Here is a 16,627-nt window from a genome sequence, read left to right as displayed (position 1 = left end):
CTAACTATAGCAACCCTAATGTGGATGATGGATTTCACTGCTACTGCTTGACTGCTTGACTGCAAAGAGACATCAAATCTTCCAGTCCTCAAAGTGGTTTCTTGGGGTGTTCCTTCAAGTTCAGCGTCTTCCCATTTTCATTCTAGAAGTCATTTTGTGGCAAACAAAAAAAAAAAAAAGGAAGAAAAAAAAGAAAAAAACCCAACCAAAGAAAAAGAAGATGTTGGTTGTGATGGATTTATTTCAGACAGCAGTTTCTGCTGAGTTCACCATGCTTAATGTTCTTCCATTTAGGAAGGAGTTGCTGTCAAGTAAAGCAGAGGAGCTGCTTTCAGTTTGGGTTTTTTTTTTTTTTTTTTTTTTTTTTTGTTTTGTTTTGTTTTGTTTTTTTAAATACATGCTAACAACATCTCTTTCTTCAGGAAAATGATCCAGTTGCATATTGTCAGAGAGATCTGCCTTGTGCTCAGCACGGACAAGTAGGGTTAATCATCCTCCTCCTCCTCTTTCAGTGGGGCCAGTGGGAGCTTGTCTGGAACCTGGAAACACTCCACAAAGAAGTTGACAATGGACTGGTACAAGTGCTGCTCAAACGCTGCATTGCTGAAGTAATGGCTTTGATCAGGGTAAATCTGCAAAGAAACAGGTAAATACACACATTTTAGAGCTGAAAGTCTCAGGAACGACAACCCACACCTGCAGCTTGGGCTGCACACCCTCTGCATCTCCTCAGCATCCCAGGGCTTCCCATGGATGCTCCTGAGCCCAGGATAATTTGGGCACCACAGTGCTCTGAGTGCAGACCTGCATCTTCCTTCACAAGGAACCTTTCTGGGGTGGAGGATTTTCCATTTAATTCCGGTTCAGTCTAAGAAGAACCAGCCCACATTTTCCTTGTGAAAACGAAAAAAACGTGCAGTTTTGGAGAAAAATGGCATTCAGTTATACTGACTAAAATGAGGGCTTTAAAGCAAAAATGTCATTAGTTAAAAAAAATTAATATAATAAATATTGCTGGAGAAGTAAATAAATTGAAAAAAAATTTGAGAAGCCAGAAATTAAATAGCTTAAACCCAACTTTTTGTTTAAATGGAGCAGGAAACTTGAAGAAATGCAAGAAGATCATAATGGGTTGTCTAGGGAGGGATGCTAGGGTGGGTTCATTTTGAAAGATTTAATGGCTTAGACATGGACCATTCAGCAAAACAGAGATATAATTTGGTGAAAGTGGAGCTGTGCCATTCCCAGTGGGATGTCAGATTTAGGTGACATGCATCTTTGTAACTTTTCTGGTTGATTTAATTTAAAGCCCTGTTTCCCCAAAATTCATCCTGAATTTGTTCTGTTGTTCCCAAAGAAAGTCAACATGCAGAAATTCCTTAGGGAAATGTCTGTCACAACCTAATTTACTGTAATTCAATAATTGTTCTACAACTGTCCAGACCAAAACTCTGATGCCACATAAGCATGGAACTAATTGAAACATGTGATGTGCTGGTGCTTCTTCTACTGCCAGGCTGAGTCTGCAAGTGGTTTTTCAAACCTTGCTTCATAACAGCAGCTTGAGTTCAAATAGGGAAATAACTGTTCAAATAGGAAAAAAAGAAAGATATACTGTACCTGCAAGCTGTAATTAGCCTTTGCCCTAATTAGGTGTGTGATAAGGTCTGTAGTATGCTGAAAATGGATTTTTTCTGTAAAAACAGATTGCAATCATTAAAGAGACAAATTTAATTAACAAAAAATCAAAGCTATCACAAACATATAATGAACCCAAATGATGGGCTAACTTACCATCAGCAGTAGGATGAATGATCAAAAATGTCTGGTCCTTTAGTAATGAGACTCTGTGTGATAATTTGCTGATCTGTGGAGGTAAAGGTTGCAATAAGATTAAAAAACTTGTAAGGAATTAACAAATTTTATGGAGGCACTAGGAGTGCTTATTTCCATTTAATGCTTTATCACCAGGATAACAAGCAGGCACCAGCACAGCACATTCTCCTGGTAACTTATATAAATTCAGCAGCAGGAACATGTCAGAGACCCTCCTCTGTTCTGATATTGTTCAATAAAAGTCTGAACTGTAGAATACATGGAAAATATCAAAGTGAACAAAAATCTCTGATGAAAAGTGTGCCCAGGTGCCTATGCCTAAGAACACTTGATGGATCTGGAGGGACTTTGGTGTGTTTTGGAAGCCAACCTCAATGAGTTCTGGCAGCTTGGGGGATGATCTGATATGAAATTCAAGTGTCCCCTTTTGAGAACACCTTTGTCCTCAGCTTTGTCTTTCAAATGCACAAGGGAATATAAATACAAACAATTTCTAAAAGAACAAAAAGCATTTGCACTAATGTAAAGATTAGAAGTGCAAAATTTCAGAGACAATGAACTCAGAGAGTTTAGGTAGCCAGGATAAATCTTCCCTTGTGAGGGTGGTATTTGCTTTCTCTGTGAGAACAGTGCCAGACCTTTGCTGCCTTCATGTCTTCTGGCTGGACGCAAGGCTTGGAAGCTGAATAGATTTTCTCTATAATTGATTTTGCTTGTGTGACTATTCTTTATCAGGTTTTGCCTCCAAGTAATTTCAGCACAGGATCCAACTGATCCCATCACATGTATTAAATAATGTCTTTATTAATTGGTTCTGTGCTTCCTTTTCTGTGTCCTGCTCAGTTCTGGCACCGAGTTCTGCCTATCTGAAATATCACAAAGTTTGAGAAAGTCAAGCTGAGTTTCACTTGAATTTGTTTATCTCAGAGAGAATCAAGGTGGCAAGATCATTGGCAAGAACTTTCCAGGAGGTCATGACACTGTGTCCTCTTGGGCACATTTGAGTCACTCAGCTCCTTCAATCTCTAAAACTGTATTTACCCAATTTACAGAGGCAGACACCAGGGCTAATCAGTAAAAACTTGATCCACGATTACTATTAAGACAAGAAAAGCAGTAAGCAGGCTGAAGGACACCTTCAGAGCTCCACTAGAGAGTCCCTCTTGCATAACTTTGCTGTCTCCCCAAAGGAGAGCACATGGAGGGAGAATTGAGACCCAGTTCACATTTTATCAGGGAAATGCAGTGTCCATGCATTACCTCGTATGCTCTGTTATCAACTCCGTGCAAGCCCAGGTATCTTTCAGAAAAGGCTGAAGCTTGAAGGGAAAAAATATCACTTTCAGTCAGGAATACACTGCTGCTTTATAGTCAAATATGGTAAATGCTAAAAACCACCTTATTTTCTAACATGGCCTTAATTATAGAGGATGCATTTCTAAAAGTTTTTGAAAATGCACTAAAGATATGTATGATACCACAGTCTGTCATCATCACCATGGACTTCTGGTCTCTAAATAAAACAGAAAAACCTTTTTTTTTCTTTGTTAATGCAACTGAGAAACTGAGATAGAAGAGATTTATCAGGTTGTGTCCCTTTCTCCTTCCACATGGAGCAAGTTCCCTTTGGTCTCAGGGATGACTGCACAGCTCCGAAGTCTGGCTGAGCACCACTGAGTTCCCTGGCAGCCCCCTGAATTTCAATGGCACTAAGTGCAAAGGGAACTGCTGTCCCTGAGAGAAAGCACCCTCATGTGCAGGGCAGTGCTGTGGTCAGAGGCAGGATGGGCCAGGCAGACTGGACCTCAGCTTGCACGGGTGGGTGCTTCATGCAGGAAAGAAGCATCTTCAAGGCAGTGGGGGTGGTTGGTGGAAAAGGCTGGAGGGGTTTAAAGGCAATTCTCCTTTATTTAAAAAGACTAATAAAGTGATTTGATTGCTCTAACTACCATGGTTGGTCTCACTGGTGCAGCTAAATTGCTTTAGTGGGGAAAAAAGGTGTATGGCTACTCCTAAAAAGACACAGAATATAAAATAAGCAAGATCTTGGGAAAGAAAAATGGCAAGTGAGAAAGGATAGGGAAGAAACATCCCTTGTGGTCAGCAGGGGAGTCTGTGGGCTGAGGAATGGGATTTACCATATAGTCTGAAGTCTGTCACTGGGGAAAGAGCAGCTCCACAGGTGAACACCTGGTTGTCTTCACCAGCTGAAAGCATGTAGGTGCTGAGGTAACCACCATAATCCTGGAACAGAAACAGGACAGGGGCATCAGTGATCCTGCTGGGAGGCACTGCTGCTTTTGGGTTCAGAAACAGGGCAGCTGAGACCTTGCAGCACATGCTTGGCCATTATAGAGCCTGTAACACCTTGCTCTGGAGAAACACAAGCCAAGGGACATCTCCTGGAGGCAGGAGGGTTGTGTGCCCAAGAGCTGGCCTTTCTCATCTCACTCTATGGCTGTAGCTCTAACCAGATCTGTTACCTCTCCAAAATGTTTACTTTCTCTTACAGACTTTCTCTACTTAAAATGAGCATCACAATTTCAGTGACTGCTGCCAGCCTGTTAACAATTCCCTGCAGAGATGCTGCTCTACGTGCAGCTCTCCTCGCCCACTCCAAGCCCTTGTCTCTCAAGTAAACGATTTCTACTCACAGTCCCACTCTCATCTCAAACTGTTTGTACTTTACAGTGGCTGTTTCCCAGCCAGGCACACACAGCAAATCAGCCTCAGAAATCCACAGGGTTGTTGTACACATGAGTTAGATGTACCCACGTTCCCACAGGCTTTAGGAGACAAGGTGAATATAAAATGAAAGTTTGCAATGGGAAAAAAAAAAACAACAAAACTATCTGATGATGTTCTCTGAGCAAGACTTGGAAGTTAATTTAAAAGAAGTCATTGATGAGTACGTTGGTGAAATGAAAGCCTCCACCTTTAACATCACTGAGCAAGGTGCAGTCTATCCCAAACATAAATAATAATTAAAAAGCCACCACTGATATATTCAATAAGTCAGGGTTTAACTCAGCTGTTTAGCCATATCAGGCAGCTGGGACAGCACAGAGGAACAATGTCACAGCATTACCTTCCCAAACACACCGACTCTCGTTTTGTCAATGTAATGCTCCTCCAGCATTGTCCTAGAACATGAGAGAGGAAAAGCAATGGGTTAAAAATATTTTTCTCTTTAAGAGCAAAACTTAGAGTAATTTTAATCAGCTTTAAATTAAACTAGCCCCAGAAAAAATTCATAGAATGGTTTGAGTTGAAAGGGACCTTAAACCTTGTCGGAGAATGACTTAAAGAAAAGGCCATGAGACATACAATTGAGAGAAAAGTAAGAGGGAAAAGTAAAAGCAGTTTCTAACAGTTCTCAGCCTTCTGATTTGTATAAACAATTAGACTCTCTCAGGCATCATTCTATAAACAATGGAGTTCTCGGGCTGTCTTCCCATAACAAGCAGAACACCGTCTCTGGGAAGGCCTGCCATCCTGAGAACAGATGTAGAAGTTTTGGGAACACTGGTTTCTGTTTTAGTTTCTGGTTTCTGTTTTGGTTTCTGTTTTTAATAAACAATTGTAGGTATTCTAAAACAAAGGGAGTGGTTAGAAGTTTCTTTGTTAGCCTATCACGAATCTGGGTTACAGAATATTCATGGCGTTCGTTAGCACTGTTATTTAAGATGATGGATTGATCAATAAAGCTGGAGTTCGATGCATTAAAGGATGGTCATCTCCCCTTCATCTCCAACAAAAGCTCATCCAGTTCTAACTTCTCTGCCATGGGCAGGGACACCTTCCACTATCCCAGGTCACTCCAAGCCCCATCCAACCTGGCCTTGGGCACTTCCAGGGATGGGGCACCCACAGCTTTTCTGGGCAACCTGTGCCAGTTCTCACACCCTCTCACTTAGGAATTTCTTCCCAATATCTAATCTAAACCTGCCCTTTTTCAGTTTAAAGCCCTTTCCCCTTGACACAGACAATCTAAATCACGCCAGCTGCTTTCACATGGATCTCTCAGATTTAATCTTGTAACCTCATGTGTTGGATTTGACCAAGCAATGGCAACAAATAACCTGCACTACTTCTGGTAGCCATAATAAGTCATTGCACAGCTATTGCAATACTCTGATACTGGTTTTAACGTGATTATGTGCAGAATAAATCTAACAATATGACAGAACTTGACATTTAGGGTTTTGTCCTGGTTATTCTGTTTAAAAAGTTTAAGGATTTAAAGACAGATTTTTTTCCAACTACCAGGCAAGCAAAAGATTAATGTAGGAACAGATACTCAAGCTTGCTTGTTTGTAGCTGTGTGACTGTACAGAGCTAAAAATAAATAGGCTTTGAACATGTGATACAGATAAGTGTGCTCTAATTTAGTTCTGTTTAAGGCTTGTTTTTCTCCCTCTCCTCTAGTTGACATGAGCTGCCTCTCACATGCAGTTGTGATTGCACAACATTGTCCCTCCCTCCCATCTCCTTTCTCTACCCTACACATTATTAAAGCAACCAGGACTAATGAGTCTTGGATTAATTATCTGTGGTATTTTCGGGGTTCCCCGGATGGAGGAGGAATTGAGAATCTGACTCCATTTTCTTAGAAGGCTAATTTATTATTTTATGTTACTATATTATATTAAAGACAACTATACTAAAACTATACTAAAGAATAGAGAAAGGATACAGGCAGAAGGCTAAAAGATAATAATGAAAAACTCGTGACTCTCTTCAGAGCCCCGACACAGCTGGATGGTGATTGGTTATTAAGTAAAAACAATTCACATGAAACCAATGAAACATTGTTGGTAAACAATATCTAAACCACATTCCAAAGCAGCAAAACACAGGAGAAACAAATGCGATAATATTGTTCTCCTTTTTCTCTGAGGCTTCTCAGGAGAAGAATCCTGGGCAAGGAGATTTTTCCAGAAAATATAATGGTAACAATTATCCCAAGGAATGAATGAATGCATTCCTTCAATAACAGTGCCATTCACCTGACAGCCTCCAGCTGATCCTTCTCCTCCAGAAGGCCCAGCCTCCTCTTGACCTCGTGCAGCAGCTTGGCGCCCTGGAAGCCGCTGCCACGCCCGTCGAACTTGAGCACGATGGCGCTGTGCGAGCTGACCATGACGCTCTCCCACGTCACCTCAAACCTCTCCGTGACAATCTGGCTGCCAGGTGTGCCATCCCTGGAACAGAAACGGGCATCAAGGAAATGTAACAACACCCAACGCCCTCCCCAGGGCTGTGGGATTGCTGTGGGATGGGCACACACAGCCCCATTGGGCAAAGTAAGGGAACACATGTTTCTGTAAGGGGACACCAGTCTCTGCAAGGATGGTGTTGTAGATGGATAAGGAGAGGATTGGCTCTTGCAATTAATAGATAACTCTTTTGTAACTATTAAGAAAAGTTTTAGTGATGTATAGTTGTTTTAAAATTAAACAATTCTTCTCGAGACTTTGAGAAGAAAAAGGCTCTTGTTTATTAAAACCAACTACAGAGAATGGAGAGTTTGATATAAGCTCAAAATCCCATGCAACAACCCAAAGATAACAAAACACACTGGATTCTCCCCCAAAAATTAAGTGCCTCAGAAGGAGAAGAACCCCAAACTCAACGGAAACCCTCATTTTATGACCCCTCTCAGGTCCAGGATTGGTGGGTTTTGGATCCATGTGTTGATTGGTCAGTTTCTGGCGTTCTCATGGTCCTTATCGATATTCATTCTGGACCAATCATTTCCTCAGAGCGTTGAATGATTGGTCAAGTCCAATCACCCCCTGCCCCCTTTGACCATCGCTCCCACCAAACCTTAGATGTCCCTCCCCAGGACCCACAACAAATATTCATCAACCCTCCCCAAAACAACAATTCTCAACTCAGCCCTAATTTAACACAAATTGAACAGCATTTGTAACATAGTTATGTTATTGTAATTTAGATGTCCTCTGTTCTCCCCACAGTTCCCTTTCTCCCTCTATATTGTTGCCATCACACAGCCTGGGCTGTCCAGGACAGGTACAAAGAAGCTGCACAGGTGTCCCTTGCATGGGGCAGCTGGGAATGGAAAAGCTTGGGGGTGCTTAGGGGGTGAGGCATGGCAACACCTGACCTCCAATCCAGTTACAAGAAAGCAGTCTCCACCAAAAAATGGCAAAGAGCTGACTGACAGACCTTGGGAAGGGCCAGGGCTGGCTGATGCAACCCCCAGGGGTATAAAAGACTGAGCACCCAGCTTGAAGATGAACTGGCCACGTGGTATCCACAACGGCAGTTCCCACCACTGCAGCTTTTTCCTTATGTAGTTCTTTGTTTTATTTTTGTTGATGTTTAATAAACCTTTTTATATTTTCAAAGTGAGCGGTTGTGTCTCACAATGGTGTGCAGGAGGATGATTGTGTGGGGTGGGTTTTGAGGCTGGGTGAAAGCTGTGGGTTGGTTTCTGCCTCCCTCTGTGCACAGCAGCCCCCAAGCTGAGGTTTGAACCATACCAGCAAGCACATCTCTAATTGGTCAGGATTCCTCCTGTGAGTAATCAGGTGTCAGTTGAGTTTTCCCTTTTTTATGCCTCTCTAATATATATCCGTTTTCTACATTCCCCAAAGCTCTTTTTTAATTTCTGCTGAAGTGGTTCTGTCATCACTGCCTCACACAACTACAGAGGGAAAGGACTCTTCTGAAGTTATAAAAAACAGCTTAATAATGCCCAATTTGGCTCAAAATTGAGAAGGGGAAAGGAATGAGCAAGATCTCCTCTTCACCCTTCTGCTTAGGGTCTGATCCTGTACAGGGAAACCATCTTGAGAAATACAGACCCTACTTCAGCCAGGCAGCTCAGAAAAAACAAGAGATGATGATGATGATGATGAATTTAAACAATAATTTTAGGCTGAGATTACTGTAGAGCCACTGGCATTTTTATCTGCTTTTTTGGTCATTTTTGAGGTTCTCAGAGACATCAGGCACTTCACTGCAGGACTGCAATACACATGTGTCTCCAGTCATTTGCCTTTATCCAAGCGAGACCCTGGCCCACCCAGCTCCAGGGGCAGCCTAATCAAGTGCTGGGTGCCTGATGAGAGCCAATCTTCCTGGAGCACTTTGGAAATGAAGCAGGTTTTCTCTGCAGTAACTCCATGATGTAATGACACGCTCCCTGCAGTGCCTTTGTCCTTCATGGAGGGCTGTGCAGGGTGGAACAGGCATTCACCAGGCATTCATCCCTCCTGCATGAGGCTTTTCTCTCATGGGGTGTTCCCTGGCAAGCAGCAAGTGATGCACTGGGATGCAGCCAGGGCTGAACAGGTTCTTCCAAGGTCAGTGAATTCCCTCCCGCAGTTTCTTTCCAAATTGCCAAAAAAGCCCCACTCAGTAATGTGCATTATTGTTTCTAAATGTTGCATAAAGAAATACCCATCTGCTCTGCCTGCCAGGAGGAAAACCTTCCTATTTAATATAAATGCTAACTTTGTGGAGATATTCATAGGTTTCCAGCTCTCTCTTTACTGTCACTTCAGCAAACACCAGCACTTAAAGGAGAATGATTTCTGCATGAGGGCACCTAAAATTTAAGCTCTAGTAAGGCTGACTGAATTCTACTCTAAAATTACCTATTAATCGCAAGGTGGGTGCCCTAAGCACTGGGACAGGAAGCCAAAATACATCTTGTATTCCTCCTCCTCTCATTTATGCTCCACAAGTGATTGAAGTGTGCATGAAACGCCTTCACAAAATCCCAAATTTGCTCTGCAGGATTTCAACAGGGAGCTGAAAACCTTGGTTCAAACCCTGAAAAGAAGGGATGTACATCTGGCCTCTCCCAGCTGTGAAGTGAGATGGGGTAGGAACCAGTGTGCTGGACTCTGGCATTCCTTGTACAAAACAATATCTTAGAGGTTTCTGATCATGGCCAAGGTTTCCAAGCTGCCCTGATAATGTGAACAGAAAGGACAAGAGAGAACTTACACAACCAAAAGCAAGGGGTAGTGAGCGGTGTCTGCAAAGGTTGCTGGCTTTAAGATCTGCATTGGCAATCCTAAGCAAAAAAAAAAAGAACAATTAACAACATATCTTTGATATGGGAATGCTGACATGATTCCAAAAGATTTTTCTGGTGTTTTGGCCACTGATAAGTAGGAGCAAAATGGAATTTCTTCAGAGGCTGTGGTGAATATCACCTTAGAAACACAGATGGTGCCAGAGAAAACACCAACTTTGTGATAGCTGAGGTGACAAGAAATGTAAATGGGGAGTACAGTGCGAGCTGCTCAGTCATGCATCACTTTTACAGCATTCAATTAACATCTGTCAATAGCTACAATTTTCCTTTTTTGGCAGCTGGATGAGTGACGCAGACAGAAATCAATATTTCAGGGCAGCAGAGAGGGAGGAAAATTGGCATTGAAAATGGTAATTTAAAACCCAATTAAGTATGGCGGCTGGGGGAGAAATAGAATTATTTTGCTATAATGGTGTGAGGACAGAGGGAGAAACAAGTATTTGAATCCTAACTTCCAAAGGGATAAATTTTGTTATAAATGAGAAGCAAAGGTGCTGAAGCCCGAGTTATACTGGTACAGAACCAATGTAAAAGAGGGGTGTGATCACTAAAGCTTCTTTTAACTGAATGTCATTTCTGTGGCTTTGAATCAGTAGCCAAAACTGCCTCCATAAAAACCCTTTCTGCATCAACAACAGCACATTCATTTTTGAAATGTTAACTACAATCTAGATTAGCAAAGGCTCAGCAATTAAATCGGTATTAGGAGCATTTTCAGTAGATTAATACACAGATTAGCAGCACAGTTTAAGTGGTTTGCTTTGCAATCGTTGCCTGACACTCCGCCTAATTAGTTATTCCATCTGAATGCTAATAGCTGCAAATTGGATCAATGGCCCAGGGACAGCCAAAAAGGCCATGGATTGACTTTAAATATTACAAAGTGCTACGTGCAGTGCTCCCCAGGCTGCTCAGCCCAAAGCTTTGGAAACACAGGGATGGCACAGCAGAATGGCCAGTTTGTATTTATTATATATATATACACACAGGTATATTTTTAGTTAAATGAGAAGAATTGCAATGGGGCTTGTATTTAAAAAATTTAGTATCCAACTGAGTTATCCCTAATAAACTGCCAGTCTCACATGAGCTGACTCATGGGGGAAATGTGGGTTCTTTATCCATCCTTTCCTGTCCATAAAACTTGGAAGTGCACGTCTGTTCCTGTTATTTTATGCACTGGTTTATGTTCCTTATGCCCATGTGGCAAAAAGAACATTTTAGGGCCATTGTTACCCTTTTCAAATGGCAGCCGTCTCCCAGCCTTTGTTTCAGATTTTATTACTTCTGGAAATGGCTGCAATCAGTAACCTGCCCCCAGCACAGCTTGCTGCTTTCACTTCACTCCTCTGGCCTGAGAAATACACTCCTTCTGGCATGGGAAACATTATGGGCCACACTTTGAACCCAGAGTCTTTGGGGTTTTGTTCTAGAGTTGCCACCATACGTGCAGGCTGGGATTTTGGGGAGTCTTTGTGCATCTCTGAGTATGTGGATTTTCCCCATATAGGGAAGGTATCTGCCTACAGCCAGAGGAAGTTTGTTTGTTTTTTTTTAGGTTGTTTCAGGTACAACTACAGAGACAGGCTTACATTTTGGCTGTTTGCCACCAGGCTTTTCTCTCCCTCTTTGGGATATATATATATATATGTATGTGTGTGGATATATATATGTATATATATATATGTATGTGGAGAATGATTATACAAGTGGTAGAAATAACACCAGCTGCAGGTGCAAACTGCTCTAAGTCTCTGCTTTCTTTACTACAGGTGAAATCTCCTTTTTTTTCCACATAAAGCTTTTTTTCTTCTTTTTTCTTTTTATTTTTTTTTTTTTTAACCTCCCCAAATCATAGCTTTTTCAAAGAATCCTGAGTGACTCCAAAGGGCAGTCATGCAAGAATCATCTTCATTCACTGCAGCTCAGGTTATGCACTGGGAGGCAGCCACAGCTGTAGGCAGCAAGCACACACATTATCCCACTCCAAACCCATTTCAAATGACACACACACACCCAGGGCAAAAGCTTCCAACAATGGGGCACCCCAAGGTGTCATTTCCCAGAGTGGCTTTTTCTTCACAGAGAAAGTTTTAAGAGTAAAAAAAAAATCCAACCCTGTCATTTTGCCTTTCTTCAGCTGAGTTCTCATCAAATTCTGCCTCTGTAATAACCTCTTTATGTAGCACATTCCAGGAGAGTGCTTTGCAAACTGTGTGAGTTTATTGAGAGTCAAAGTCATTTTTCCTCCTGCCAGTCTAGTCAGGATGGCTGTATCATTTCACAGCTACAGCAGTGAAAGAGAAAAATAAGTGAGAAGAAAGGTGCTACTTACTGTAATCATCTATCTTGATTTCCATGTATTCTACCTTAGGCATTTGCCTGTCATTTACAGCCAGCTGCACATTTTCATTTACCTCCAGCTCAAAAATTTCTGAAAGAAGAACAAGACAAGATCAAAAAAATTTGGCACAGTTTGTGAAAATGCATTTTAGCATTTTATAGTTGCCTTGATACATACAAAACAAGTTTCCTTGCAAATGGATTTCCTTCTAGTCCTCACAGAAGTCTATTCCACTTAAATCTTTGAAACCCCTTCCAAGTTCTGGATTGGCAAAAAGCTGTAGTCCTGAAATCAGAGACATTCAGCTGATTTGCAGGAGGTGGGGAGGTGACCTGGGACACTACCATGGGTCCCAGTCAGACATGCACCCAGCATTGCCAAGATAGATCTCAAGTGAAGAGGTCCTCAAGGCTGTATCCAAATTATAGATAATAAATAGGAAGGGGAGGAGACTATGGAGGGCTTCAGCCAAAGATGTACTGCTGCGCGAGATAAAATCCATGGGAGGGAAAGCCATGGGGACAGGAGAGTGGACAAAGCCCATACAAACCTCTAACATCAGGTTTTGCAGCAGTCTTGACTTTTGGAGTGTTCAAAAAATTTTGCATTTTGCTTGTGTGTCTGACCCAAGGACTTCTGGGTCTGAAATAGAGGATTCCTTCCTCCTTCCTGGGATTTCACTTTTATCCACTCATCCTGGCCATGTGCTTTACCTGCTGAACCTCTTCTAGAAGAAGCAGCCTCCTCCAGCAGCAGAAAGAATAAATCCTTCCCAGCTGGCAGGGAAAGGGCCCCTCTTTAGGGGACACCTCAGGCTGTGTGTCTTACATGGTGGGAAATGTGTGGGTAAAGGTTCTGAGCCCCATGGAGGGGAGATTCAAAGGCTGGGTGAGGGAATCCTGGTCTAGGGAGTGCTCATTCCCCTGGTACCAGTCTGGGTGGGAACCAGGGGGATCCAGGGCATTATCTCTGCCACATGAACCCAAAGAGGGTATGAGATTTCACATCCCATTTGTGTGCCACTGACTGTAACTTCCCTTTTGAGACACTCTGATGAATTTATGCGTAACCCCAGCTCCTCAAATAATTCTGGTACCTGCTCATCCTGCTCTCACAGGCCAGGCAGACAAACCCTTGCCCTTCCCAGTTAATATATTTCAGAGATCTTTCAGCAGTAGTTATTGCTTCAGTGACTATTCACCCTGCTTCTGCAAGGCCTGGCCCTTTATCAAAGCCACAGATCCCACAAAAGTGGCAGAGCAACAGCCTATTACGTTTAGTTAAATATTAAGATTCTCATTTAATTATTGCACACACAAGTAGCTTTATCAGCAGAAAGGGGCTTGCCACGTAGGGGAATTTAGTCAAGCCCTTTTATTTGTTCTTATAATTGCATTCACAGAAAGCCAGGAAGATTGGGGAGGAAATAAAAAGATTGGCATATCTCCTAAAGGACTTTCCTTTTTGCTTTAGGACCACAGGGAGCTTGAGTCTGTGGAGTACAAATGGTCATTGCTTAATTAAATGTAAGCATTCTCTAATATTCAGTGCAACTCACTATTATCAGATTATTGCAGAATACAGAGGCAGACTCCCTTTTATAGAGTAATGGGCTCATATTAAATAAGTAAATTCAGTAACATGCAACTGTCAGTTGCCCTTTATTCACAAGCAAAAAAATGAGGGGGGAAAAAGGAAAATAATCAGGGGAATGGTAATTGTATGCAGAAAATCATGAATTTCAGTGGAGGATGCGTTCTGCATATGAGTAGACTGAGTTCTCTGTGTAATAGATAATACTCATATGCATCTGTCAAAATAAAACTAGTCCTGGTGCGTTTTGGTTTAGTTTCTAAAGCCCTTCATTTACTGTTTCTGTTTTATATTTTCTGTCATTTTATTCACCTAAAAGTATTTTGCAAAACTGTACAGGAGGGTATGAAACCACTAATGAGAGCCCTATCCCATGCTGGTATAGCCACTCAGACACCTCCATGTCTATGGTAAAATTCAGGTGTTTTATTTAAAGTGGGGAAGAAAGAAAGTGACTTTGGAGCTGCAGGTCAGGGTGAAGAAACTCTCCTGTCTGAAGGGCCCTGTGGGCATCAGCTGGGCTGCTCTGGGGTTGTTCTTGGGGAGGCTTTGGGGAGGCTCTGCCAAACTCAGGCTCTGCTGGGAAGAAGAAGGACCTGACACTCCCTTGTGCCAAAAGCCTTTCCTGTGACACTCACTGCCTTCAGTGGGAAATGAAGCAGGTCAGCATTTCCCAGTAAATCTTTAGTATATAAACCAAATTTCTTGGTTTCCTCAGTCTCTTTTTTTTTTCTTTTGAGACAAGAGCAGTGAGGTGCTGTAAATCCAGATAAGTAAAACTTTTACTTGATAAACTGGTATTGACTGTGTATAAAGCAGATAGAAATAAAATAAAGGTGTTGCTTAATACTTGGGTCATATCAGTGCCTGAAGTCCCTGACTGCAGTTAAGGCTGGGCTAAATTCTTTGTTAAAATGAAAGAGGATATTTCCTATCAAAATGATGGGAGCAGATAAATCAAGTTTCATGTGAGACTCCGTGCCACACTCTGCCAGAGTGGAACCCAGAAGTTCCATGGCTTTTTGGACTCTGCATTCCCAGTCTGCTAATGGTTATAGAGAGTGCCAAATATTTTGAGGGATGAAACCTGTTTTTGGAATAATTCCAGCTTTGCACTGATGTAGATGCAAATCATTAGCATGACAAAGCTTTACCAAACAATAAGTGCTACAATCTCCATGGACAGATCTGGGAACCAGGCAGAGGCACCACTTGTGGGGCTCCCTCCCCTGCATTATCTCTGATAATTCATATCAGAGTGATTTTATTAAAAACCACAGATTAGGCTGAATATTTCTTATATTTATCTTATCTTAGTTCTTATATATGGGATGCAAAACAAAATCAGAGGAAGACTAACAAAAAAGAGAGATTTGAATTATGCATTTTTTTAAACAGAGGATAAACATGCTCCAACCAGTCTTTTCATCCCAAACAGCAGCTGTTGTGATGGCAGTACAACAGCTCTGCAAGTCCCTCTAAACTTGCATTTAGGCAGAGTCTGGGGTCCGCAGGAGTGTGAGTTTAGCAAAGAGCAGCCACATCTCACTGTCCTGCCTGGCTGCTTTTCTCTGAAGGGTTGCAAAGCTCAAGCCCATCCTTACTCTGTGCATCTGTTGTGTTGTGAACAGTCACCATCGGGACACGGGGACCTTGGAAAGGAAGAGAAAAGAACTTGGTTAAATTTCTGTCAAAACACACACACACACACACACGTGAACCTGGGTTTGAATTCCATGGAGCTGAAGGCTCTTGGGACTCGCTTTTCATGCAAGAGTAATCTAAAAAGCAAATCACACTGGTGTTAGAAAGAGTTTATGACTAGATGACAGTACTGTAGACTCAAAGACATGTGAGGTTTCAAAGCTCTTTCCCAACAGACCACTAAATGCATCTTTCCCTAATTTGTAAACATTATAATTAGCACAAACACAATTAAATCACTTGCCTTTAAAATTATTCTAATGACACCCAAACATCACAGCACAAAGCATTTACATTTTGTATGCTATGGATAAATATTGCTGTTTTGCATATTACTTTCTCTTAATGAATTAAACACCAGCTTGGCTCTCACACTAAAAAGGGCCACATATTCTGTCTTAAAATGCAACATTTGGGTATTGAAACCAGTCAGTGTTATACAAAGAGGATTATCATTACTATGCAGTGTACATGAGTGAACCACACAATTCCCTGCCACAGGATGCTGCAACACTCAGGATACCACAATTTTAACCACAGGATGCTGCAGGGTGCTTTAGTCCTTAGCACAGTGATCTGGGCTCATCTTCTTGTTCAGAAAGCCATCAAGTGGCTGATTGATAGAAAAATGGATGGTACATGAGATCAAGCTCATATTATGGTTGTCAGCTTCTCTTTGTTTTTCAGTTGTCATCTGGTGACTGCTCTTGGAGACAGGACACTGGGCTGAGGTGGGCAGACCCAGGACAGACACTCACATGTTGCTCCCATGCCTGTTTGTAGACTTTTCCTTGGGCCTGACAGTACTGCTCAGGATGGAGAAAGTGGCCCTGCAGTGATTGTTAGCGTTCAAAAACACATAATCACGGAGCGATTATATGCGCTGCTTTTTATTTAAGAGCTCTGGGAATCAGGGTATTACCCAAATCTGATTCCGACCATACATCCGAGATGATCATGTTTTTATACTCTATTGTTATATAACTTTCATGTTAATTATTAAACTTATATTGTTCTATTGTATGCATAGATTTCAGCTAAGCATACCCCCCCTCTGAATTCCCAACATAGTT

The 16,627-nt window shown here is 41.9% G+C and overlaps 1 protein-coding gene across 3 annotated transcripts in view; it reads right to left on the bottom strand.

The window, feature by feature from the left end:
- Nucleotides 1-361: 361 nt before the first annotated feature.
- DPP6 (dipeptidyl peptidase like 6) overlaps nucleotides 362-16,627 on the bottom strand; it is a 515,287-nt gene continuing 499,021 nt past the window's right edge. For all 3 annotated transcript variants that reach the window (XM_054273203.1, XM_054273201.1, XM_054273202.1), the window contains exons 17-26: nucleotides 15,455-15,502; nucleotides 12,249-12,347; nucleotides 9,820-9,889; nucleotides 6,846-7,040; nucleotides 4,925-4,979; nucleotides 3,975-4,080; nucleotides 3,097-3,155; nucleotides 1,795-1,867; nucleotides 1,621-1,694; nucleotides 362-632 (exon numbers count right to left, since the gene is read on the bottom strand). In XM_054273203.1, the coding sequence (XP_054129178.1) occupies nucleotides 486-632; nucleotides 1,621-1,694; nucleotides 1,795-1,867; nucleotides 3,097-3,155; nucleotides 3,975-4,080; nucleotides 4,925-4,979; nucleotides 6,846-7,040; nucleotides 9,820-9,889; nucleotides 12,249-12,347; nucleotides 15,455-15,502 (926 nt within the window). In that variant the 3' untranslated portion in view covers nucleotides 362-485. The remainder of the gene's footprint in view (nucleotides 633-1,620; nucleotides 1,695-1,794; nucleotides 1,868-3,096; nucleotides 3,156-3,974; nucleotides 4,081-4,924; nucleotides 4,980-6,845; nucleotides 7,041-9,819; nucleotides 9,890-12,248; nucleotides 12,348-15,454; nucleotides 15,503-16,627) is intronic.

Source organism: Melozone crissalis, unplaced genomic scaffold (genome assembly GCF_028551555.1).
Source record: "Melozone crissalis strain CALT ecotype California unplaced genomic scaffold, PUWL_Pcris_2 ptg000016l_1, whole genome shotgun sequence".
NCBI classification, from domain to species: domain Eukaryota; kingdom Metazoa; phylum Chordata; class Aves; order Passeriformes; family Passerellidae; genus Melozone; species Melozone crissalis.
The sequence above is the reverse complement of the archived record's forward strand: the minus strand, read 5'-3'. Positions and strand labels throughout refer to the sequence as shown.